The sequence below is a fragment of the Salmo salar genome, chromosome 13, assembly GCF_965601325.2.
Source record: "Salmo salar chromosome 13, fSalSal1, whole genome shotgun sequence".
Classification (NCBI taxonomy): Eukaryota; Metazoa; Chordata; class Actinopteri; order Salmoniformes; family Salmonidae; genus Salmo; species Salmo salar.
The window spans coordinates 76,016,264-76,043,265 of record NC_138303.1 but is presented as its reverse complement, the minus strand read 5'-3'; the positions used below and the strand labels follow the sequence as shown (position 1 = coordinate 76,043,265).

At 43.4% G+C, this 27,002-nt stretch overlaps 1 protein-coding gene across 1 annotated transcript; it reads left to right on the top strand.

The window, feature by feature from the left end:
• The first annotated feature begins 5,004 nt into the window (after positions 1 to 5,004).
• LOC106567671 (E3 ubiquitin-protein ligase CBL) lies at positions 5,005 to 26,567 on the top strand. The gene is made up of 15 exons (XM_014137228.3): positions 5,005 to 5,808; positions 6,732 to 6,979; positions 8,200 to 8,346; positions 8,469 to 8,625; positions 17,866 to 17,987; positions 19,638 to 19,775; positions 20,014 to 20,101; positions 20,384 to 20,515; positions 20,656 to 20,892; positions 21,162 to 21,278; positions 21,471 to 21,757; positions 23,056 to 23,211; positions 23,427 to 23,554; positions 23,882 to 24,076; positions 24,182 to 26,567. The coding sequence occupies exons 1-15, from the start codon at positions 5,674 to 5,676 to the stop codon at positions 24,511 to 24,513; spliced, it is 2,619 nt and encodes an 872-aa protein (XP_013992703.1). The 5' UTR covers positions 5,005 to 5,673; the 3' UTR covers positions 24,514 to 26,567.
• Positions 26,568 to 27,002: the final 435 nt, after the last annotated feature.

Below are 27,002 nucleotides of genomic sequence, written 5' to 3'. Positions count from 1 at the left end.
TCATTCCAATAAATGTTATATCCCTTGATCTTCAAGAGTAGGACTTGGAAATATGGAAGTATAGATTAGCCACATTGTTTTACCTGAACATAACCCCAAAACCCCATTCTGACTATGTCCCAGTCCCTGCCGCTGAAAAACATAAATTTTCACCCTATCATTTGGACTGAGTGCACTGAGCACCTTGGACTCTTTGTCATAGTACCTTTTCTGTTCACTCCTTTTTCTCAGTTTGTTAAGAATGACCTTGTCATCCTTCTCTGTTTCTAGGAGTACTGGCAACCTAGTTTTGAGTTTCCTGTTGAACAACAGCTCTGCAGGAGACACCATGTTTTAGTGGAGTAGCCCTGTAGTTTAACAAAGCTAGATACGGATCTGTCTTTGAGTCGAGAACTTTCTTAAGCAGTAGTTTCACTGTTTCGTAACCGTTTTCGACAAACCCATTAGACTGTGGGTACAGTGGGCTGGATGTAACATGCTTGAACCCCTCCAGTTTAGCAAAATCACTGAAAGCTGACTTTGCTCTGGTCTATCTGAACACCTTCACATGTTAGTTTTTCACTCAAGAAGGTTATTTCTGTCTTTCTGAATTCACATTTGTCTGCATTTAGCTTTAGCCCGTTAGCTCTGACTAGAGCAAGTGCTGCTTTCAACCTTGTGTTGTGCTCTTCAAGAGTCTGACCCCATATTAGCACATCATCAATGTACACCTTTGTGCCTGGCACACTCTCAAATATCTGTTGGACTGTCCTATGAAAGACTTCTGGTGCTGAAATGAGATCAAACGGAAGCCTTTTAAATGAGATCCTACCAAAAGGAGTATTGAAAGTACAAAGCCTTGTACTCTCCTTGTCTAGACTGATCTGCCAAAACCCTGAGGAGGCGTCTAGCTTTGAGAAGTATTTAGCCCCTGCTATGTCCCCAATTATCTCCCCTCTGGTGGGCAGCTGAAAGTGTTTCCTTTTTACATACTTGTTTAGCTCTTTTGAATCCATACACAGTCTGAGCGAGCCGTCTTTCTTCTCAACTATTACTAGTGAGTGGACCCATTCAGTAGGCTCTTCTACTTTGTCTTGGATATGTAAGGACTCTAGCCTCAGTAGCTCTGCTTTTAGCTTGTCTCTTCGTGATAATGGGACCTTTCTACAGTAGGTGCATGGATTACTGGTCTATATGGCTGCTCTAACTCGATTTTGTGCCGCATCTTGAGTTTTCCTACTCCCTGAAAAACATCAGCATATGTATCCTCAACATTAGTCATTTCACCATTCACTGTATGAACCCGTTTCACTAGACCCAGTAAGTTACATGACTTGAACCCAATGATGGGTGTTTTTTCTCTCTTTACTATGACAAACAGAACCTTGTGAGATTGATCATCTACCTCCTGTACCAATGTGCATGTCCCTGAAGTGGCAATTGCTTCACCACTGTAAACTTTCAGTATTATCCTTTGTTTTGTGTTCACCACTGGTTTTACGTGTAACCGTAACAATTCAGTCTATGGAATGATGTTGACCTGTGCTCTAGTGTCAAGTTTAAACACAATGTCAGTTCCATTAGTCTTGTATTTTTATTTATTTTATTTAACCCAGTAAGTTGACTGAGAACACATTCTCATTTACAGCAACAACCATGGGTAAAAGAATAAGCCAATTGTAAACTGGGGATGATTAGGTGACAGTATGAGGGCCAGATTGGGAATTTAGCCTGGACTCCAGGGTAACACCCCTACTCTTCCAATACATGCCATGGGATCTTCAGTGACCATAGAGAGTCAGGACACCCATTTAACATCCCATCTGAAAGACAGCACCCTACACAGGGAAACTTCCCACAAAGAGGTCACCTAAAGACCCCTCACTGTACTCGTTGTCACTGCTGTTGTCCTGGTCCTCTTTGACACAGTGTACTGTATTTTGTTGTCTCCGCTGCCTGCATTTGAGTGCAAAGTGGTTCTTCATGCCACGGTTGTAACATTATTTTTTTCTATATGTTGGGCACTGGTGAAATCTTTGCTCTCCTCCGCAGTTGCCGCACGAGAGCTGGTTCCCTGAAGTGTGCTGCTGACTGCTGTCGGCACTGTCCTTTGAAGTGAGCCTTTTAGCTGTAGCTCTTCCTTTGCTAACATACTCCACTTTACATACTATGTCACTAAGAACACCACTGTCCATTGACCATATGCGACTCTGAGTCACTTCTCTAGCTTGACACATTTGTATCGCTCTTTCTAGTGTCAATTTATTCTCACCAAGTAACTTTTCTCTCAGACCCTTGTCTCTCACCCCCATGACAATTCCATCTCGTATAAGCGAGTCCGCAATTTTACTAAAATTACACGACTGACATTTCAGTTTCAAGTCCATAATAAATTCATTTAATTTTTAATTCTGACATCTACTGTTGAAAACATACCTCTCAAATGTCTTGTTTCCTCTGGGAGTACAAAAAGACAGACATTTGGCTAATACCAGTTCATATTCTGCTTGCTCTTCATCCATTAGCTGAAAGCTGTTGTAGACATCAATGGTGTCCGAGCCAGATACTGTGAGAAACTGTGCAAACTTCTGTGTGTCGTTTTTTTCAGCCTCTCCTATCGCCGGTCAGATAGAGGATGAAACGCTGCTTGAACCGCTTCCATTGCTCTTCAACTTTTCCGTTAAGTTTCAGTTCTGTTAGAGGCTTTAGCTGCTCCATGTTGTTAGCCAGCTAGCACTGCAAAACGACTAGCTACATGCACTGCACGCTCCGTTAGTGCCGGTGTGTTTTTTTTTTTTTTACCACAGTCTTGTTAGCCCAGTGGCTAGTAAGCTAACATTAGCTAAAGTTAGCTAGTTGACGTGAAGCCTCTTGGCTTCGTTCAGCATTTTCTACCAAAACTCGATGATTGATGAGACAAAGGCGAATTCTGTCACTCCTGGTACCATGTTGTATCTTCTTGTCTAAGAAATACTAAAGAAAACAACTGTTCTTTAAAACATAAGTTCTTCTTTATTCAAGTTAACAGGAGCCGTACAAGAATTGTGCATTGAGCTGGGATCTCCCATCTCTCTGCGCGGGCTGTGCGTCCCCTAAATGGTCAGATGGTCTCTGATACAATATGCCACATCTGGTAGCTAAGAAATTGAACCTAACTAGAGTGAGGATGAATTACCTGCAGTGTCAGGTGCAGTGAAGACTGGCGAATTTGGGCCTCACCCTGATGATGACAAAGATGAATCTGACCCAGTGGTACTCAGATTTTTGGAGAGAATGGATCCTTGCTGTATGGCTTATCCATTTGTGGTGTCAGGTTGGGTGAAAATATGTTGGGGACTGTTGAATTGGTGAAAGTAACTAGAAGTGGACTTGTGATGATTTTTTTAGTGTGTCTTCCACCCAGAGGGAGTGGTGTCTCCGCACCACGCACCTCGGGACAGGACCTGTGACTTGCTTTCCTCTCCGAAGAAGGGTGCAGTTGAAAGGAGTGATAACTGGGGTAGCATTAAGTGTTATGGAGGATCAACTGAAATGGAAGATTCAGGTGTCTGTGACACCTGCCATTTGGTGCGACACAGACCTAGTGGAGAGTGTGGTGAAACAGAGAAGACACTGTCTGTCCTGCTGAGTTTTGATGCAGAGTCTTTACTCCAAAAAAGTCAAGTTAGAGTGTGTCAGTTATCCCATGAGAGCTTTTGTCCCGAACTCATTATGGTGTTTTGGGTGCCAAGTTTTATGGTCATGCAGCAGTGTGTAGGAGGGAGATTCCTAGTTGTGAGAAGTGTGCAGGAGGACATGAGACAAAGGAATGTGTAGCACAGGAGGCTGCTGAGGAGAGGATGGCTCATAATAATGACCGGAACGGAGCGAATGGAATGACATCAAATACATGGAAACCATGTGTTGATGTATTTCATACCATTCCACTTCTTCCACTCCAGCCATTACCACGTGCCCCTCCTCCCCAATTAATGTGCCACCAACCTCCTGGGATGTGTAGTATTGGTGGAAAAAGCTATGTGTGTTACCTGTAGGGGTACCCATTTTGCTGGAGATCAGAAGTGTCTGGTGAGAGAAATGTAGGTCGAAGTTGCAAGGATCAGAGTTGTACAGAAGGTGTTGTATGCTGAGGCAGTGAAGAGAATAGTAGAGAAAGATGGGTCCAGGGCGAGAGATCCTTAGAGGCTCCCTGTGAGTATGCCGAGGCCAATATAGAGTGATAGGAATAACATATGCTTCAGTAAGGTTGGCTTCTTAGCGTTCATAGCCACGGTTATGGTTAACTGACTGCAGAAATTGAACATAAATCACAGAAAATAGACGTGGTGGCAGCTGCAGAAAAGTACTCGGTTTACAAGGTTTTTCTGCAGAAGAGTTACAAGGTGTATTGAACGATAGTGTCCAGTCCTCACAGGCTGCTGGCTTGGTGTAGGATCAGATAGGGCCAAAGTAGTGGAATAGTGGTAAGGTTTTAAAGAGTGTAGGGTTAGTTGGTAGGGCAATTTTTTCTTCCCTTTCCCCATTCTGTTCCCCCTCTCCTTTTTGTCACAGTGGGGATTTCTCTTTTGAGAGAAACTCTTTCTCCACTCCTTTGTGACCCGAAAACCCATAAGTGATCGAAGAGTGTGTCAATTCGTTGGTAGGCAAATGGAAAACAACCATTCACTCCTCGATTGCCTCCTTTAGGCGAGGAAGCACAAGTGTATCCTACCTGAGTCCTTCACTGAAAAGTTTTGAAATCTGCCACACCCCCTTTAAATCAGCTATCGTTTTCTGGAATGAGAAAAGCATGCAAACATTTAAAAACGTTATACCACGTATCCTTTCATGTGTAAAATGTCTTGCAAATTCGTTTGTATCACTTTATACATTTATTTTGGGATTCCACCCTGTAAACGTAATTTGCCTGATGGCGCGCGATTGGAGGACAGTCTCATTTCACAGGAGCGCATTTTAGTCCACGTTCCCTCTCCTCGCCGCCTCTTCTTGATTACCTTTGACCTTTTTCAAAAGGAGGCCAGAGAGAGGACGCCGGAGTTGATACTATCTTAATTGAGAAAATTAATGCTCCAGAACAGTAGATGGACACACAGTAGGTGGCGGCATGCACCTCTGACGTTTGTTTGCGACCTCCATAATACAATAGAAGAAGACTTTTTATTTTATTTTATATATACACTTTTTTTTACGTTTGAAGCTACATTCCAAACCGGAAGTTACCCGATTTGCTCTACAGGCGGAAAAAAAACTGAAACATAGGAAGAAAACAGACAAATAGTAGCAAGCTAGCTACGCTCCTGTTTAGCTAGAAGTCTGAAGAAATTAGCCAGTATACTTAGCTCGATATTATTTATTTTGTCAATACGCTTTTGTATTTGCGTGTGCCCTGTGTTCATCCAAGCCTGTCCACAAATATAACAGACGGGTCACAAATTGAACAACCAGGCAGTAGGTTGATCTATGCAAACGCCTGTCTTTTCCGACGAAAGGAGAGGGCAGATGAAGACTTTAAATCAGCTAACTAGCAAGCTTACCATCCTTTAATTCGTCTTGTGATATTTGTGTGGTTATTACTGTCTTTATTCGAGAACAATAGAGATAGGCAACTACCGTGGTTACTAAATACGTGCCCAGAATTGTCATTCATTGACGGCCTCCAAGCCCCGGGGCTCTCCCCCGGCCGGCGACAGAAGCATGGCAGGAAATCCGAGGAGGGGCGCGGGTTTCATCGGCTTGATGAAGGACGCATTTCAGCCCAATCACCAGCCTCCCCAACCTGCGGTGGTAGACAAGAAAATGGTGGAGAAATGCTGGAAACTTATGGATAAGGTAGGTAACAAGCCATCTAATTTCCTCAGGTCTTATGTTAAGTCCTTTTGATAGGTAGTGCAATTGTCCATTTAAATAGCCAGAATACTCAAAATATGAAATGCAAGGTTTGCAAATGTCCATAGTGTAGCAATAGCAAAACAATAGGACAGTGTGCTTTTCATATTCTGTGAGCAATTACCACAAGACTGATCATGCTAAGTCAAAACTATTTATTCTGCAAAAAGAAAATAACATATTCAGGCATTTATTTATTTATATAAAATGGGCTCCAATACATTGTTCTCCAAATGGCCACAATTACCAATTATGCTGATTGGGCAATTTTGACTTAAGCAGAGTGTACAAGTTGCCTTTGTCAGGAAAACACTTTCAGAACAAAGTCTGTTTTCAACGTCTGAACTAACCATCAGGTGGTTATTACATCCTTCCTCTTTTGCTCACTCACTCCAGTTTGAATGAACACAAGTGTACCAGTTCCATGTGTCAAATGGCCTATTCAGATATTATAACAATACCAAGTAGGCCTAAAAGGTATTATTTTCACATGTATTTTACATTTGACACAACTAAAAGATATGATAGGCCTACAAAATGGTCTATTCCCTTTCCTACTTCTGGTGTGGGAAAAATATCAACTATATTTTCTATAAATCAAATTTTATTGGTTGGGTACACTTATTTTGCAGCTGTTATCACAGGTGTAGCGAAGTGCTTATAAACAAAGATGATAAGGACTACTTTCAAAAAGGACAGTTGAGACACTAACAAGGTACTGGCTAGGCCTGGTTGGGTGAACCAGCTGAAATAGAAACATCAACAAGACTACATTTAAAAAAAAAAGTTTAATTTCACACAGATGCACGTTGGAGAAACACGTCCAGGTTCCTCTGACCTCGTCTCATCCTCCCTTTCCCACGCAGGTGGTACGTCTCTGCCAGAACCCTAAGGTGGCCCTGAAGAACAGCCCCCCCTACATCCTGGACCTGCTGCCAGACACCTACCAGCACCTCCGCACCATCCTGTCCCGCTACGAGGGCAAGATGGAGATTCTCGGGGAGAACGAGTACTTCCGGGTGGTGATGGAGAACCTGACCAATAAGATCAAGCAGACCATGAGCTTGTTCAAGGAGGCAAAGGAGCGCATGTACGAGGAGAACTCTCAGCCCAGGTAAAATGTAGGAGGATATTGAGCCTGCTGGGTGCCAGTCTGTTTCTGCTTTAGCCAACTTGTTGATGTTCTGCTTTAAGGCTAGCACCAAACTTGAATAGTAGGCCTAGTTCCTATCAAAGGTTTCTTTTCTCGTTATCAAGGTGACTGGTATGTCTTATTTTAGAAGAGTTTCTCAAGTGATTTCGACCACTTGCGGGGAGGTATAAGAGCATTTATGCATATCTCAGCAGTGTTAACCTACTCTTGAGTGAAGCTTCAAAATAGAAACGCCCTAGTGGGAGATGCTGTGTGATCAGTGTTTTGAATTTCTTCCAAGAAACTACCCCACACCTCAATCCAAAGTCCTATGAATAAAGCACATGTTGTGTTATTTGCAACGATTTGTAGCCATTTACACACACAGAAATACTAGAAATTAGGAATTGGACATTTTTCCTTATTTAGGTGCAGCTAACGTTGTGTAAAGCTGAGTGATGCAAGAACCACTAGGCTAAATGATGACCAGATCTGTTTAGGGTATATTTCCTCTTTTAATCAAAAAGACACTACTAAGCTAAAAACCCATCCTGTTTACTTTAGTTTTCAGTGAAGCAATCATAGAACTCTAATCTCATTCTAGTTCTGTGAAAGCAATGATGCTATCAGTGATTCTTCTTACTCACAAGTAGCACAAATGCATGAGCCATTATAGGAAACGGACGTGCTAGTACTTGTATGCAGCATGAAATAGCTAGGTTGGAAAAATAGTTTTTTTCTTAAGGTGAACATCTTCTAAACAAGTGTTCGGAGGAATGTAAAAAAAAAAATGTTTAGCCCCTGTGTAAACTTTTGTGGTCATATAGATAAACCCACCAGGCAGTCTCTAGCATATACCACCACACGGATTACACTTCTAAGAACCTCATCACACAAGTTAGATGAATGTAATTGAATCAAACGCAATTGCTTCTCTATTGCACTTTCCCTTTGCTCACCTGTAGTGAATACTCCAGTTGGTATTGCATACCAGTCCCCACTCAAAGGCATTGCTTTAGTAGACTAATGTGAATTTAGTATCCAATCCTAAGCGGCTAGGCTTATACTACCTAGCCTAAATGTTTGACCAGTGGGGTGCCAAAGTCAAGAGAATGCATTACCATTAGTCAACCTCAGGCATATGAGGTTTGTTTGAGGACCTGATTTGCTAAGATGAGATATAAGATACCATTTCTCCATAGGCGAAACCTGACCAAGCTGTCGCTGATATTCAGCCACATGCTGGCTGAGCTAAAAGCCATCTTTCCCAATGGCCTGTTCCAAGGAGACAACTTCCGCATCACCAAAGCTGACGCCGCTGAGTTTTGGAGAAGGTCTTTTGGTGATAAGTGAGTTTTTCTTGGCTCATCTATTATATAAAATGTCCTTAAAATTAAACTTAAATGCTTAACCAAAACACACCTGGGGATAATTACTACTTTTGTATCACTAAACGCTTTCCCCTCTGTAGGACCATTGTTCCATGGAGGACATTCCGCCAGTCTCTTCATGAGTTCCACCCCATCAGCTCAGGCCTGGAAGCCATGGCTCTCAAATCTACCATCGACCTCACCTGCAACGACTACATCTCCGTCTTCGAGTTTGACATCTTCACCAGGCTCTTCCAGGTAATGATTTGCATGTATTTGTATTTAAGTTTCTCAAACTCAAGTAATGATGGTGATGGATGCGTTTGTTTAGCGCTTTTCCAGGTGCCTAAAACACTTTAGATTGAATGGGGGAAACTTAACTCATCCACTACCAAAATAGTTTTGCACCCATTCCACCACCAATATATAGGGAGTGTGCTTTCACTGCTCCCCATTCCTTTCCTGAATCACTCACTGTCATATTACTTTGGATGAGAGCGTCTGCTAAATGAATACAAAGTGACTTACAGTAAGTGCATTCAGGACCACTTACTTTGACATAGTCATCGGGTCATTGTATTCATAATTAAGTAACCACCCTAAGTAACTTGCGTCTCTGCCGATGGACGTTTTCAAAAATGGATGTAGCTACTAAGGATTCTAGCTTTAAGCACAACGGCAACTTTATTACCTTCTACAGTCACAAAGTTGTTTTCTCTCTGGGGCGCCAAATCTATACAGAGCTCAACTGCAGTGTAGAAACTCCACTGTAGAAGTTAACAAAACTGTTGGAGGTGGCTAAGGAAAGGCCTGCGACACCACTGTGTGGGTGGTTAATTTCAACCATGGGTACCTTTTTTTAGGCCATAAGGACATGTGAGTACAAAGGTAGAAACAGCTGCTCTATCATTATTTAGGGTGGGGTGGTTAAAGTTCAGTCAGTACGTGTTCTATTGAACGTATGTGCGTGGCCTTTACAGTAGTTCCCTCGACTGTGTGTGCACAGAGGCCACAAGTGTTTCCACAGCCTGACTCCGGGCAGCCTGAAACCAAAATGACTTCCTCAAATTAGCCTTGAGATTTGAACTGGAGATGCCTGTAAATGTTTAACCAATGTAGTTTGTAGTGCAGCAGTGGTTACCAGCCAGTGGCCCTGGAGAGCTACTGGGTATGCTGGCTTTTGTTGCAGCCCACCACTAACGCATCAGCTTGAACATGATAATCAATTAATCATCAAGGCATTGAGGGGATTTTGAGCTGGGCTGGAACAACATCATACGGGGGTAGCTCTCCAGACCATGGTTGGTGACCACAGTTGTAGTAAATATCAGGTGAAGAACAAAATCAAATGTATTTATAAAGCCATTTTTACATCATCAGATGTCATAAAGCGCATATACAGAACCCAGCCTAAAACCCAAAAAGCAAGCAATGCAGATGTAGAAGCTCGGTAGCTAGGAAAAACTCCCTAGAAAGGCAGGAACCTAGGAAGAAATCTAGAGAGGAACCAGGCTCTGAGGGAGTGGCCAGTCCTCTTTTGGCTGTGCTGGGTGGAGATTATAAGAGTACATGGCCACTAAGGCCAGATTGTTCTTCAAGATGTTCAAAGGTTCATAGATGACCAGCAGGGTCAAATAATAATCAGTGGTTGTAGAGGGTGCAACAGGTCAGCACCTCAGGAGTAAATGTCAGTTGGATTTTCATAGCCGAACATTCAGAGGTCGAGACAGCAGGTGCGGGAGGGAGGAATAGGGTCCGGGACAAGATAGCTTGTCTGGTGAACAGGTCAGGGTTTCATAGGCACAGGCAAAACAGCGTACATAAACTAAATCAGCAGCACGAACAGGTGGACTGGGGACGGGGGCAGACGGGAGTCATCCGGCCAGATGGTCCTAGGGCTTAGGTCCTTCAGGAGGGGAGAGAAATATGGGAAAATTAGAGAGAGCATACTTAAGTTCACACAGGACACCAGATAAGACAGGAGAATTTCACCAGCTAGGACAGACTGACCCTAGCTCCCCGGCACATAGACGATTGCAGAATAGATACTCAAGGCTGAGACGGGGGGTCGATACCCATGGACAGAGCCAACCAGGCAGGATGTAACCCCACCCAATTTGCCAAAGCACAGCCCCCACACCACTAGTGGGATATCAACAGACCAAGGCTGGTGGTCATGACATTTTGTCAGCCGGTGATTGTCAAGCAAATAACTGCCGGTCTCATGGTAATTGACCGTTAATTTACATAAACACATTTAGCATCTCCTGGCTTCCAAGCATAGCCTACAAGTCACTGATGCAGACCTTTGGATCATCTACATTTTAAAGTCTAATAAATCCATGTAATATAGCCTTCACCGTCACAATAAATCCATTATTTATTTTAAACAGGTCTAAAGAAACATGATATGATGAAAATGTAGTCTATTTCAGAAGAACGGAAAAGCATACTCTGAGTTGTCCTTATGTTAGTCCCTGATCTGGCTATGCCATATGCCTGTGGGCTACACTAGTTCATTTAGCAGACAATATTTGCTTAGAATTCCGTGGCATTATTTTATATACTGCTCAAAAAAATAAAGGGAACACTTAAACAACACAATGTAACTCCAAGTCAATCACACTTCTGTGAAATCAAACTGTCCAGTTCGGAAGCAACACTGATTGACAATAAATTTCACATGCTGTTGTGCAAATGGAATAGACAACAGGTGGAAATTATAGGCAATTAGCAAGACACCCCCAATAAAGGAGTGGTTCTGCAGGTGGTAACCACAGACCACTTCTCAGTTCCTATGCTTCCTGGCTGATGTTTTGGTCACTTTTTAATGCTGGCGTGCTTTCACTCTAGTGGTAGCATGAGACGGAGTCTACAACCCACACAAGTGGCTCAGGTAGTGCAGCTTATCCAGGATGGCACATCAATGCGAGCTGTGGCAAGAAGGTTTGCTGTGTCTGTCAGCGTAGTGTCCAGAGCATGGAGGCGCTACCAGGAGACAGGCCAGTACATCAGGAGACGTGGAGGAGGCCGTAGGAGGGCAACAACCCAGCAGCAGGACCGCTACCTCCGCCTTTGTGCAAGGAGGAGCAGGAAGAACACTGCCAGAGCCCTGCAAAATGACCTCCAGCAGGCCATAAATGTGCATGTGTCTGCTCAAACGGTCAGAAACAGACTCCATGAGGGTGGTATGAGGGCCCGACGTCCACAGGTGGGGGTTGTGCTTACAGCCCAACACCGTGCAGGACGTTTGGCATTTGCCAGAGAACACCAAGATTGGCAAATTTGCCACTGGCGCGCTGTGCTCTTCACAGATGAAAGCAGGTTCACACTGAGCACGTGACAGACGTGACAGAGTCTGGAGACGCCGTGGACAACGTTCTGCTGCCTGCAACATCCTCCAGCATGACCGGTTTGGCGGTGGGTCAGTCATGGTGTGGGGTGGCATTTCTTTGGGGGGCCGCACAGCCCTCCATGTGCTCGCCAGAGGTAGCCTGACTGCCATTAGGTACCGAGATGAGATCCTCAGACCCCTTGTGAGACCATATGCTGGTGCGGTTGGCCCTGGGTTCCTCCTAATGCAAGACAATGCTAGACCTCATGTGGCTGGAGTGTGTCAGCAGTTCCTGCAAGAGGAAGGCATTGATGCTATGGACTGGCCCGCCCGTTCCCCAGACCTGAATCCAATTGAGCACATATGGGACATCATGTCTCGCTCCATCCACCAACTCCACGTTGCACCACAGACTGTCCAGGAGTTGGCGGATGCTTTAGTCCAGGTCTGGAAGGAGATCCCTCAGGAGACCATCTGCCACCTCATCAGGAGCATGCCCAGGCGTTGTAGGGAGGTTATACAGGCACGTGAAGGCCACACACACTCCTGAGCCTCATTTTGACTTGTTTTAAGGACATTACATCAAAGTTGGATCAGCCTGTAGTGTGGTTTTCCACTTTAATTTTGAGTGTGACTCCAAATCCAGACCTCCATGGGTTGATAAATTGGATTTCCATTGATTATTTTTGTATGATTTTGTTGTCAGCACATTCAACTATGTAAAGAACAAAGTATTTAATAACATTATTTCTTTCATTCAAATCTAGGATGTGTTATTTTAGTGTTCCCTTTATTTTTTTGAGCAGTGTAGTATAAAGAATACAATTGAACATAGCTGAATAAAATAGAAAGGATATTTTCTCCAAAGGATTTGAGGGAGTGCGCACATGCGGCTATTCTGTTATTTATGTAACTTTAGTTGTGATACAAATGTTGGGCTATATGTTTCGATTTTTAAAAGTTTCAAAGGCTGCAGGATGTGACTGATGGTGATTTGAAAAAAGTTGCATGAAAGGCATGAGCTCTACTTTTTTGTTGTTGCGCAGGCTGTACACACTTCATCACTCACAATTTGACAAGCACTTGATAATGCCTAGAATTTTCCGGCTTCATCCCCTTTGTGTGGCCTTAATGCCCCCTAAAAAAATCTGTGCCTTTTGCAGCCAGTGATCGTTGTGCCCTTAGGCTGAATATAATAAATATAATTTGCTTCTCCCAGCTGCCTGCTGAAGCATCTCTCCGTCACGTGATCGGGTCTTTCTCACAGGCTACAAGGGAAGACAGACGTATCGGGGCGCGTCCTTATCTAATTCTGAGGCGCATATTGAAGATATTGGAAGAACTGTCCACATTTACTTTTTGTCAGCCAACAAGATGATTAGGCCTAACGAACAGCAAAAGCATTAGCCTATATTAATCTACTATACCCCATAGTACAAAAGTTGATCTACTCTATTCTGTGCGAGAAATAAATATTCCAAATATAATCTGGGACAGTTGTGGGATGCGATAGATCCCAAATTAATACAACCACTAGCATAAAAAAACCTGTTTTACGCAATGAGCCTGACGCAACAGATGACAGTTTATCAACATTTTAAGATAAACGATTAGGCTATTTCTTCACATTATAAGCACAGCAATGCTCACACGTCAGTAGGCTATAAGCTCTAATGTTCCATTAGCAGGAAAATACCATTCTCAAAAGTGACCACAAATGCGAATATGCATCTATTGCTTTTATTATAAAGGTGCATTTTTATGGTGAAAAGGATCTTCTCCAAATGTGTAATTTAAGCACTGCGTATGTATGCCATTTAGGTTCTACACCCGTTGTAAAGCAGATTAATGTGCTTTATTTTAAGAAGTTATTTGGCCACTTTAGTTGTGATACAAACATTATCGAAACATATAGGCCTATGAGCTAGGCTACATGAGCTATAAGTTGAAAAAGTAGCAAAAAAAGAATGCGCTGTTTTCCTTAAGCTGGGCATCATAATATATAATATATACAGTTGAAGTCGGAAGTTTACATACACTTAGGTTGGAGTCATTAAAACTCGTTTTTCAACCACACCACAAATTTCTTAAACTATAGTTTTGGCAAGTCGGTTAGGACATCTACTTTGTGTATGACAAGTAATTTTACCAACAATTGTTTACAGACAGATTATTTCACTTATAATTCACTGTATCACAATTCCAGTGGGTCAGAAGTTGACTGTGCCTTACACTAAGTTGACTGTGCCTTTAAACAACTTGGAAAATTCCAGAAAATGAGGTCATGGCTTTAGAAGCCTTTTGATAGGCTAATTGACATAATTTAACCTCTATGGGCTAGGTGGGACGTTTGCGTCCCACCCTAGTCAACAGCCAGTGGAATCCCGTGGCGCGATATTCAAATACCTTAGAAATGCTATTACTTCAATTTCTCAAACATATGACTATTTTACACCATTTTAAAGACAAGACTCTCGTTAATCTAACCACACTGTCCGATTTCAAAAAGGCTTTACAACGAAAGCAAAACATTAGATTATGTCAGCAGAGTACCCAGCCAGAAATAATCAGACACCCATTTTTCAAGCTAGCATATAATGTCACAAAAACCAAAACCACAGCTAAATGCAGCACTAACCTTTGATGATCTTCATCAGATGACACTCCTAGGACATTGTTATACAATACATGCATGTTTTGTTCAATCAAGTTCATATTTTTACATTAGCATGTGACTAGCATTCCCACCGAACACTTCCGGTGAATTTACTAAATTACTCACGATAAACGTTCACAAAAAACACAACAATTATTTAAAGAATTATAGATACAGAACTCCTTTATGCAATCGCGGTGTCCGATTTTAAAAAAGCTTTTCGGTGAAAGCACATTTTGCAATATTCTGAGTAGATAGCCTGGCCATCACAGGCTAGCTATTTTGACACCCACCAAGTTTGGTACTCACCAAAGTCAGATTTACTATAAGAAAAATTGGATTACCTTTGCTGTTCTTCGTCAGAATGCACTCCCAGGACTTCTACTTCAATAACAACAAATGTTGGTTTGGTTCAAAATAATCCATAGTTATATCCAAATAGCGGCGTTTTGTTTGTGCGTTCAAGACACTATCCGAAGGGTAAAGAAGGGTGACGCGCGTTTCGTGACAAAAATTTTCTAAATATTCCATTACCGTACTTCGAAGCATGTCAAACGCTGTTTAAAATCAATTTTTATGCGATTTTTCTCATAAAAAAGCGATAATATTCCGACCGGGAGTCGTTGTTTTCGTTCAAAGACTGAAAATGTGAACATGGAGTCGTCTCGTGCACGCGCGCCCCAGTCTCATTGTTGTCCGATCGACCACTTACCAAATGCGCTACTGTTTTTCAGCCATGGCCTGCAAAGTCATCATTCAACGTTCTGGCGCCTTCTGAGAGCCTATGGGAGTGTTAGAAAATGTCACGTTACAGCAGAGATCCCCTGTTTTGGATAGAGATGGTAAAGAAGGCCAAGAAATGGTCAGAGAGGGCGCTTCCTGTTTGGAATCTTCTCAGGTTTTGGCCTGCCAAATGAGTTCTGTTATACTCAGACACCATTCAAACAGTTTTAGAAACTTTAGGGTGTTTTCTATCCAAATCAAACAATTATATGCATATTCTAGTTACTGGGCAGGAATAGTAACCAGATTAAATCGGGTATGTTTTTTATCCGGCCGTGCAAATACTGCCCCCTATCCCCAACAGGTTAAGTCAATTGGAGGTGTACCTGTGGATGTATTTCAAGGCCTACCTTCAAACTCAGTGCCTCTTTGCTTGACATCATGGAAAAATCCAAAGAAATCAGCCAAGACCTCAGAAAACAAATTCTGGTTCATCCCTGTGAGCAATTTCCAAACGCTTGAAGGTACCACGTTCATCTGGACAAACAATAGTACGCAAGTATAGACACCATGCAGTTGTCATACCGCTCAGAAAGGAGACTCGTTCTGTCTCCTAGAGATGAACGTACTTTGGTGCAAAAAGTGCAAATCCATCCCAGAACAACAGCAAAGGACCATGTGAAGATGCTGGAGGAAACGGGTACAAAAAATCTATATCCACAGTAAAATGAGTCCTATATCGACATAACCTGAAAGGCAGCTCAGCAAGGAAGAAGCCACTGCTCCACAACCGCCATAAAAAAGCCAGACTACGGTTTGCAACTGCACATGGGGCAAAGATCGTACTTTTTGGAGAAATGTCCTCTGGTCTGATGAAACAAAAATAGAACTGTTTGGCCATAATGGCCATCATTATGTTTGGAGGAAAAAGGGGGAGGCTTGCAAGCTGAAGAACACCATCCCAACCGTGAAGCACAGGGGTGGCAGCATCATGTTGTGGGGGTGCTTTGCTGCAGGAGGGACTGGTGCACTTCACAAAATAGATGGCAACATGAGGATGGAACATTTTTATAGATATTTTGAAGCAACGTCTCAAGACATCAGTCAGGAAGTTAAGCTTGGTCGCAAATGGTTCTTCCAAATGAACAATGACCCCACGCATGCTTCCAAAGTTGTGGCAAAATGGCTTAAGGACAACAAAGTCAAGGTATTGCAGTAGGAATGACAAAGCCCTGACCTCAATCCTATAGAAAATTTGTGGGCAGAACTGAAAGACTGTGTTCGAGCAAGGAGGCCTACAAACCTGACTCAGTTACACCAGCTCTGTCAGGAGGAATGGGCCAAAATTCACCCAGCTTATTGTGGGAAGCTTGTGGAAGGCTACCCAAAACGTTTGACCTAAGTTAAATAATTTAAAGGCAATGTTACCAAATACTAATTGAGTGTATGTAAACTTCTTACCCACTGGGAATGTGATGAATGAAATAAAAGCTCAAATCATTCTCTCTACTATTATTCTTTCACATTCTTAAAATATGGTGGTGATCCTAACTGACCTAAGACATGGAATTTTTACTAGGATTAAATGTCAGGAATTGTGAAACTGAGTTTAAATGTATTTGGCTAATGTGTATGTAAACTTCCGACTTCAACTATAATTCACAAGTGATAGGCTTATATTGTCACCCATCAGACTTTAAAAAAAATGTAAACTGGTCTTTACATATACTTAATGTGTTAAATTTGTTTTTATTTAGAATGGACCATTATCATGCACCTGTATCGAAACGGGGGCAGCGGGAAAAAATACATGTCATCTATGCACTTAAATAGCGAATTGAGGATGCTTTTCACATGATTAATTTTCATGCCAGTCAGGTAGGCTATACTCCTGTTGTAAAGAGAAGCAATGTGTTTAATATTAGGAAAGCTGAGAAGTAAATATAGTAGGCCTAGCCTACAGAAAGCTGATGGGATCCTCCTCTTTTTAATAGAGGCCATCATTCTGTTCTCACACAATTGCAAAGCATATAGAAATGTTGCGAAACATGAGCTCATGTGCTCTCATCAAGTCTTTGATTAGATTTTCGATTACATTTGCATTGATTTCAGAGTGATTAGAGGGACAATAGAATGCTGAGTACCAGGCAGTTAACAAGTTTGGTAGACAACTAATGACCATCAGAGCTTGGAGAAGCCTTAATACCGTGACTAAACGGTCACGTGGAATTTGAATGTCATGACTCGTGACAGTCGGTGTGGCGGTAATACGGTCACTGTAACAGCCCTACCACCAACTTACTACCCACAAAGATCTCCTCCACCGCACGAGCCTGAGGGGGCGCAATGCCGGACAGGAAGATCACATCAGTGACTCAACCCACTCAAGTCGAGTATTGCAAAAAAAGCCTGCCACAACATTTTTTTACATTTTAGTCATTTAGCAGACGCTCTTATCCAGAGCAACTTACAGTAGTGACTGCATACATTTCATAATTTTTCTCCATACTGGTCCCCCGTGGGAAACGAACCCACAACCCTGGCGTTGCAAACACCATGCTCTACCAACTGAGCAACACGAGACCACGTGATGCAGCTCCCCCAGGGATGTTATGGAAGAGCACTAGTAAGCCAGTGACTTATCCCCCGTAATCGGGTCAGAGGCAGAGAATCCAAGTGGGAACACAAGTGCTTCTTTCGTGTTTTATTATCAACTAGGATTATGATTTGTTGTCAGAGTTTTGACCATGGTTTTTGACCGTGGTTCGTGTGTTGTATTGTGCAGCCGTGGTCATCTCTCCTGAGAAACTGGAACAGTCTGGCTGTCACACACTCCGGGTACATGGCCTTCCTCACCTACGACGAGGTCAAGGCCCGGCTTCAGAGGTTCATCCACAAGCCTGGCAGGTGAGACACACACACTCATGACATACACACACTTGCATGCACTTCCATACACACTAACACAGAAACAGTGAGGCACACAGACCATCCAAATACATCATGTACACTCACAACTCCCCTTATGGGCCACACACACCGCACTGAATGTTGATCTCAAATCCAATTTTATTGGTCACTTACACATGTTTAGCAGATGTTATTGCGGGTGTAGCGAAATGCTTGCGTTTATAGCTCCAGCAGTGCAGTTATATCTAACAAGTAAAATCTAACAATTTCACAGCAATACACAAACTACATACAAATCTAAAGGAATGGAATTAAGAATATATACACCACCGTTCAAAAGTTTGGGGTCACTTAGAAGTGTCCTTGTTTTTTGTCCATTAAAATAACATAAAATTGATCAGAAATACAGTGTAGACATTGTTAATGTTGTAAATTACTATTGTAGCTGGAAACAGCTGATTTAGAAATAAATAAATAGGCTATTCAATACTAGAAATTGACAAGAAACTGAAGATCTCATACAACGCTGTGTACTACTCCCTTCACAGAACAGTGCAAACTGGCTCTAACCAGAATAGAAAGAGGAGTGGGTGGCCCCGGTGCACAACTGAGCAAGAGGACAAGTACATTGGTGTCTAGTTTGAGAAACAGACTCCTCACAAGTCCTCAACTGGCAGCTTCATTAAATAGTACCCATTGTGCACCGGGGCCTCCCACTCATCTTTGTATTCTGGTTAGTGACAATTTGCACTGTTCTGTGAAGGGAGTAGTACACGGCATTGTACGAGATCTTCAGTTTCTTGGCAATTTCTTGCATGGAATAGCCGTAATTTCTCAGAACAAGAATAGACTGACAAGTTTCAGAAAAAAGTTCCTTGTTTCTGGCCATTTTGAGCCTGTAACCGAACCCACAAATGCTGATGTTCCAGATACTCAACTAGACTAAATGCCATTTTTTTTATTGCTTCTTTAATCAGAACAACATTTTTCAGCTGTTTTAACCTTTTTGCTATTATGTTTTCTAATGATCAATTTGCCTTTTTAAGATGATAAACTTGGATTACCTAACACAAAGTGCCTTTGGAACACAGGAGTGATGGTTGCTGATAATGGGTCTATGTAGATATTCCATAAAAAATCTGCTGTTTCCAGCTACAATAGTCATTTACAACATTAACAATGTCTACACTGTATTTCTGATCAATTTGATGTTAGGTCATTTCGAAGTTGCCCCAAACTTTTGAACGGTAGTATAAATATTTGGATGAGCAATGTCAGAGCGCCGTAGACTAAGATTCAGTAGAATAGAATACAGTATATACATATGAGATGAGTAATGCAAAATATGTAAACATTATTAAAGTGACTAGTGTTCCATTATTAAAGTGGCCAGTGATTTACAAGTCTATGTATATAGGGCAGCAGCCTCTAATGTGCTAGTGATGGCTATTTGACAGCCTTGAGATCGAAGCTGTTTTTCAGTCTCTCGGTCCCAGCTTTGAGGCACCTGTACTGACCTCGCCTTCTGGATCTACCGTTCGTCTGCCGTTCATTCGGCGTGCTGTATTTCAGGGATCATTCTACATGTACAACCGGTTTGCAAATTACGGCCGGCCCTCACACACCACACGTCTCCCTCTGTCCCAGTTATATCTTTAGACTGAGCTGCACTCGGCTGGGCCAGTGGGCCATTGGCTATGTCACTGCAGATGGGAACATTCTGCAGACCATCCCCCACAACAAGCCCCTCTTCCAGGCCCTCATTGACGGATACAGGGAGGGATTGTGAGTACCATGACATAGCCAAGATAAAAGAATGACCAACTACTACCTTCTCTGGTTCAGTCAAGGCGTTTGCTGAGTCTGTTGTAAAGTTTCCTCTGAAAGTGGTTGAAATCAGTTTATAAGACTATAAACTTAAGTCACCACAGAATTGCACATTAGTTGAAATAACAGGAAATCATACAGCCTGTGGCTTCAACTGGCCATTGAAATGTTTTGGTTTGTTGCTCTCTCTGTCCAGCTACCTGTTCCCAGACGGCCGGACCCAGAACCCAGACCTCACAGGGCTGTGTGAACCCTCCCCACAGGACCACATCAAAGTCACACAGGTCAGACACTCACGTCCACAAAGTACAGCTCGTAATTCAGACTTCAGATTCACTTGTGTGACTCAGAAGTTTGCTTACTGTAATTTTCCATAGCTTACAACGCCCTAAATGTAAATTTGTATACTTATTCTGATTTATGTCTGTCTTTCTCAAGTCAGAATGCTGTCTGTTTAGATGGATGTTTCCTAAAATCAGAGAAGGAAATATTTGTTCAATTGTAGTATGCATGCACTGAGATATTCTGACATTTCTGTTGTCTCCTTTCTCTTCTATGTGTTACAGGAGCAGTACGAGCTCTACTGTGAGATGGGCTCCACATTCCAGCTGTGTAAGATATGTGCTGAGAATGACAAGGACGTGAAGATCGAGCCCTGTAGCCACCTCATGTGCACCTCCTGTCTCACTGCCTGGCAGGTAGGTCCCAGAGTTGCTTCACCCTGAAAGAGTGTCTATTATTTCACTCACATATGTTATACATTTGATCTAGATTTAGTCTATTTTGGTCCTGTACTGTTACTCTCCCCTCTTCCTCTCCTTTCTTTTTCTCTCTTTAGGAGTCGGAGGGGCAGGGCTGTCCGTTCTGCCGCTGTGAGATTAAAGGCACGGAGCCCATCGTGGTGGACCCCTTCCGCCCCAAGAACAACGGCAGCGGGGCCTCCTTTGCCAGCTTCCAGGGGCTCTACGGGGCGGAGGGAGGGGGCTCGCTGTCAGTCTCCCCGAGCAACGACGAGGACGATGACGAGCGCCTGGAGGACCCCCACCTCAACATGAGCAGGCTGGCCTGCACCAAGGCAAGACTTCCTCACCCCCAGCCACCATCTGGAATCAGTCAGACTTTGTCATGTTCTCTCTCTTTCTCCTACACACACACCATCTCACAACATAATTGTTTCCTTATGTGCTCAAAGTGAAAAGGCAATCTTTTATATATATTTCAGAATTTGCCACTCAGATACACCACCCAGTAAATCAACAACAACAAAACCACATCCTCCATCTAGAAGTTGTAGAAAGTCTGACCTCTCAAGTTTGTTTTAATGTCTCCCCTGTGTGTTTTCAGGTAGAGCGCCCACCCTCCCCTGTGACGCCACTGCCCCCCGTGCCACCCCGGCTGGACCTGGTGCCACAGAGGCCCCCCACCTCCCCAGGGGCCCTGGGCCAAGGAACCACACCCAAGGCAAGTGGAGGACCTAATCCATCAATCACTTAATCAAATTTAAGCTTTCTTATGTATATAAGGGTGTGTGACCATGCATGTCATGTGACATTTACATTTGACAAATTTAGCAGACACTCTAATCCAGAACGACTTGCAATGAATTTACAATTATAAATGGCATCCAGTCATATGAATGTCTGCTCTCCCCAGATTGCAGCCCTCCACAGAGACAAACCTTTGCCTCTCCCTCCTGCCCTGCGAGAGTTACCCCCTCCTCCCCCACCCGAGCGTCCCTCTCCCCTTGGACCTACAGAGGGCCGGCTCCAGAGGAGACCCCTGCCATGCACCCCTCCGGAGCCCAACTGGGCCTCCAACTACATGGTTCCCCGGCCTGTTGCCAAGGCCCTGCCACAGACCAACGGGCCCAGTGACGGTGACTCCATCCCCAGAGCAAAGCCGCTGGCAGCGACCAACGCTATCTACTCCTTGGCAATCAGGTATGGCATTTGTATACATATGGATAAAATATGTGTTGATGTAATGTAGATGTTCAATTGCGATTAGTCGCTCAGGTGCTAGGAAAACATTCCCCACACCAGTACACCACCGCTACCAGGCAGGATGGGGTTACGGACTCATGCCGCTTACGCCAAATCCTGACTCTGCCATCAGCATGATGGAACATGAACCAGGATTTGTCGGACCAGGAAATGTTTTTCCAGTCCTTGTTTTTTTTTGCCCTTTTTTCTCCCCAATTTCATGCTATCCAATTGGTAGTTAGTCTTGTCTCATCGCTGCAGCTCCCTTACGGGCTCGGGAGAGGTTGAGAGCTATGCGTCCTCCGAAACACGACCCAACCAAGCCGCACTGCTTCTTGAAGCAATGCCCACTTAACCAGGAAGCCAGCCGCGCCAATGTGTCAGCGGAAACACCGTACACCTGGCAATCATGTCAGCGTGCACTGCGGCCGGCCCACCACATGAGTCGCTAGTGCGCGATGGGAAAAGGACATCCCTGCCGGCCAAACCCTCCCCTAACCTGGACGACGATGGGCCAATTGTGTGCCGCCCCATGGGTCTCCCGGCTGCGACAGAGCCTGGACTCGAACCCAGAATCTCTAGTGGCACAGCTAGCACAGCTAGTGCCTTAGACCACTGCACCACTCGGGAGGCCTCACTGATGCCGGGTCTTCTTGTTTTTAGCTGACAGGAGGGGAACTCGGTGTGGTCGTCTGCTACAATAGCCCATCCAAGACAAAGATCGATGAGTTGTGCGTTCCGAGATGCCGTTCTGTACACCACTGTTATACTGCACTATTATTTGTCGGTTTGTGGCACACATGTTAGCTTGCACGATTCTTGCCATTCTCTTTCGACCTCTCATCAATGATCTGTTTTCACCCACAGGACTGCCGCTGACTGGATGTTTTTTGTTTGTTGCAACATTCTCGGTAAACCCTAGACACTGTCGTGTGTGAAAATCAGTTTCTGAGATACTGGAACCTGTGCGCCTGGCACCGACGCTTAGGTCACTTGTTTTGCACATTCTAAAATTGTCGAACAGTAACTGTATGCCTTGATGCCTGTCTGCCTGCTTTATATAGCAAGCCACGGCCACATGACCACTGTCTGTAGGAGCAAACCATTTTCGTGAACCGGGTGGTGTACGTAAACTGATTAAACTAAAACTGATTGGCTATATTCCTTGTTTGTGACTCATGGTATGACTGATCAGGAATTCAAATGCGTCATATGTATTACCTGGCTCAGTGTCTGTCTGTGTGTCTGTCTGTTAGGACACCTCAACGGGCGTCTACTGGTGAGAAGTCGTCTGGGAGTGACGAGGAGAACGAGTACATGAGCCCCACCTCTCTCCCTTCAGGAGGACCCTCCTGGGTCATGGCGGGGGCTGTCGTGCCACCACCGCCCCAAACCACTAACCACGACTCACGGTGAGCACTCAAGACTGTCACTATGAGGTGGCCCAGTGGATTATGATTGTACTATCCTAGATGTATGTATTTCCTGAATGGCTTAAATCTCTAAAATCAGTACAGGGTCATGACTACTGTTTTTTTTTTTTATGCCCCTCCCTCTGCCCGCCATCTCTCCCTCACTCTTTCTCCATCCCTGCCTCTCTTTCTCTCTCACCTTCCTTCTCTCCTAGAACTGTGGTGTGTGATGTGGACTGTGAGGACCCTCAGGTGTATGAGTCCATGTGTAACATCAAGGCCCAGGCTAGTGCTGCTGAGCCTCTGCCCGCGCTGTCCCTGCCACAGCAGCCCCCAGAGTCCGGTACATAGAGATGAATTAAGGATCTCTATTCTCACCTTTCTGATTGCACATCAAGTTACATAAGTCATACCTTTGTACAATCAGAAAACCATCATCTAACTTTGGCTTGAATCACAATATATTTTTTTTGCTACTCTATACCTGCCCAGAAACCTACTATTGCAATGAATGTGGCCACGATTGGATAACAGTTCATTTTGATCCCCACCAGGTTATCTGTTAAGCCAGTTATCATGCATCTCAGTGCATAGAAATGTATATTCTGTATTTGGGGTATTAAAATCACTGTCTTTTTTTTATCCCTTGAATTCTCTGGTTTCCGTCCAGACTACCTCATTCCGCCCCCTGCGGTTCCCCTGCACCTCGCAGTAGAGGAGATTGAGGCAAAGGATGTGTATGATTATGACTACCCCCGACCCCAGGCTCCCCCGACCCCCGCCAGGCGCACCCTCTCTGATGTCACTGGCACCTCGGCCGCCTTCAGGTGCCTCTCCATGGACAGCCTGTCTACCATGGATGCCTGTATGTAGCTTAGCATTAGTGTTTTCAGTCCTTTCACTCTCTTGCTTTATGTTAACAGTTATAGTTATCAAACACCATCTCTCTCCTCTCTCTTTCCTCTCTCAGCTATGTTTGCACCAGGTCAGGACTCTGAGCGCCCCCCTAAGCCCCTCCCCCGCCGGGTCAACTCAGACCGGCAGCCCCGCCCCCTCACCCCAGAGGCCCTGCCCGCTGCTGCCAGTCCATCAGCGGGCTCCAGAGGAGCATCCGGAGGGCCCTCTCCAGTTCCTGGTGCGGAGCTACCCATCAACGGGGAGATAGAGCGTCTGATGAGCCAGGGCTATTCGTTCCAGGACATCCAGAAGGCCCTGATGATCGCCCAGAACAACCTGGAGACGGCCAAGAACATCCTGCGCGAGTTTGTTTCCATCCCCTCCACGGCCCACATCCTCACGTAGCAGCTGCAACACCACACCCTATATCCTTTACCCTCTGTGCCATAATGGATAGCATTTCTGCTGCGCTAGTTGTGACAGGTCTGGAAGCGCTGTATATTGTAAGGGGAGGAGGGCTCACCTTGGTTCCATGCACAGGCATCTAGTGAGAGAATCTAAAGAGAGAGGGAGAATGTGGCCTGTGTACGGCCAAGCCTTTGAACCTCGCATGGTCGTTTGCGCTTGCCTCCAGTCTTATTGTGTGGATCTAAGCATTTCCTTGTTTCTGGGTACAGCGTAGAGTAAGCCTAACTTTACACTGTGTTCTTAGGCTGCAATGTCTCGCAAGGAATAGTTTGAGACTTATTGTGCACTAGCAGTAACTGTCGTCGGGGCGTACTTGACTCATGATTCCCCTCCCCTCGTACATACATTTTGTAGCTAAATACGTCAGGTGGAGATTAAAGCGTTTAATTCTGTGGTTTGTGCTAAAGCTAACGAATGTGAATCTTGAAGTTGCATTGCAGTATTACAGGGCTCCATGTCATACGTTTCACTGTATTGTAGTAAATGAAGTAAGGATTTTTTAAAAAGTAAGAATAACTCCAAATTGCTTTAGTTCCTGGTTTATTGATGGTCTTATAATATATAACAGTCTGAATGATGTGTACGTAATCTTGGAATGTACAGTAAATGTACAGTAATGTACAATGTAGTGCTAACATTGACGGATGAACTAACGTAACATTTATCATATTTGTAATTATTTTTTACAATTGTTTTAATTCCACCAGTGGTAGTGGTTTCATGGTTAAGCCTTATTGTTAATTCTGTGAATAGCTTGTATATTTTAAAGTGAGTGTCCTTTTTTAATGTCATACTTAAAATTAAGGGAGTATATGTGCCCTATCAGAATTTTCCTAGCCTAATCTGTATTTTTTTCATATCCATACTATTCATTTTCCAAACAATAGCATATTGATTGGGCAGAGAAGACAAAGTGATCCAAGTCATATATATATAATATATATATATATATATATATATATTAATATTACACTCCTTGATATTTAGTGAAATGAAGTACTTAATTGGCACTACCTCATAGTGGCTTTGCTGCCTCCTCTTGTACAACGTTCTTGTTACGTTACAGACCATGACCCCATCGTAAGGTGGCAACAAAAAAATCTTACTTTGTTAATGCGTTTTCTTTGTACCAACCTTGATTAGCAGTCTTTTTTTTCCCCCCAGGGATGTGGCTTCGACACATTATTGAGAATCTGTTCATATATTAATAATTACATTTCTTTCCTTTGAATTTGAAACCCGGTTGGACAGAGGGAGTTTGTCATTGTCCTCTTCACTCAGGTACACAACAGAAACTGAACAATGTGTAGTGATATGCCAAGGTTGTATGGGGACTCACACTCCAGAAATGTTAGTTGTAAATGTGTTGGATTTAAAGCCAAAAGCATTTCAAATACAGGTTTAAATCGCATATTAGTAGTAGATACTTGTAAGGTCATTGTAAAGAATGGCCATGATATTTCTGCATCGGTTTGTTTCTCTTGATCTCAATACCGTTTTAACTTCTTTCAAATTGTGATGTACGTTGACTGCAATTCCTTGATCATGAACTTAAGTGCCACTCCTTGTAAAATAATTTGTGAAAATTGACTTGAAATTGTTCAAAGTAGTGCTTTGTAAGCCCTCTGCTTTCCACTGTCACTCATATGTAGACTCACCACAGGAGGGCACTCTGTCATAAGATATTGCTGTGGTCTCTATGACTCCACATACAGTGCTCAAAAGTTGCATAATTTACTGGTATACTGTAGTACAGTTGGTACTTTGTCATTCGATCTAAGATCCAATGTGAAAATGTATGTATGGTATAACTCATTGTTCGCCTAACCGTTACATACGGAGAGAAATAGCTTTTTTTCATTGCCTTGTTATTGCATGTGTAGATAAAATATTGTATTTATTGATTTTAATATACTCAGCATTCATTATGTTGCCATGTGTTCATGCCTCAGCCATTAAATATTTGAAAATAAACCATATTTTCTTTAAAATTTGCTGATTGGTATATTTTATTGAAAAATATATAAATATTGTAGTACTGGAAAAGTATTGTGTTTATAATGTAGCTCTAGAAAATAACATTTTCCAATCGTAAGAGTAAGGGCATTCAAATACAGATGAAATCTTCTGTTTCTACATGTCTAGACTATTTTGTTGAACCTCCTCCCACCAAGCAGGCTCTCTATGGAAATCTGGAGCTACTGTACTACTCACTCCAGCATACAGCATAACAGTGGTTAGCGGGGAGAATATCTCCTTTCCCCCGTCGATCACATTCTGGGTCTCTGATATAGACCATACTGAGGTGCAAAGTCAGTCATATTTTGGCTGGTGAATTAAATGTATTTTCAGTCATGTCTTAGCCACTGAAATGCACTCGTAGAATGTTTTCAATTCTCTGCTATAAACTTTTATTTTAAATATTT

Coding starts and splice junctions, on each gene's coding strand:
- LOC106567671 (XM_014137228.3), top strand. CDS start 5,674: ATGGCAGGAAATCCGAGGAGGGGCGCGGGTTTCATCGGCTTGATGAAG. Junction 6,980..8,199: donor GAGGAGAACTCTCAGCCCAG/GTAAAATGTAGG, acceptor ATTTCTCCATAG/GCGAAACCTGACCAAGCTGT. Junction 20,102..20,383: donor ACCACATCAAAGTCACACAG/GTCAGACACTCA, acceptor TATGTGTTACAG/GAGCAGTACGAGCTCTACTG.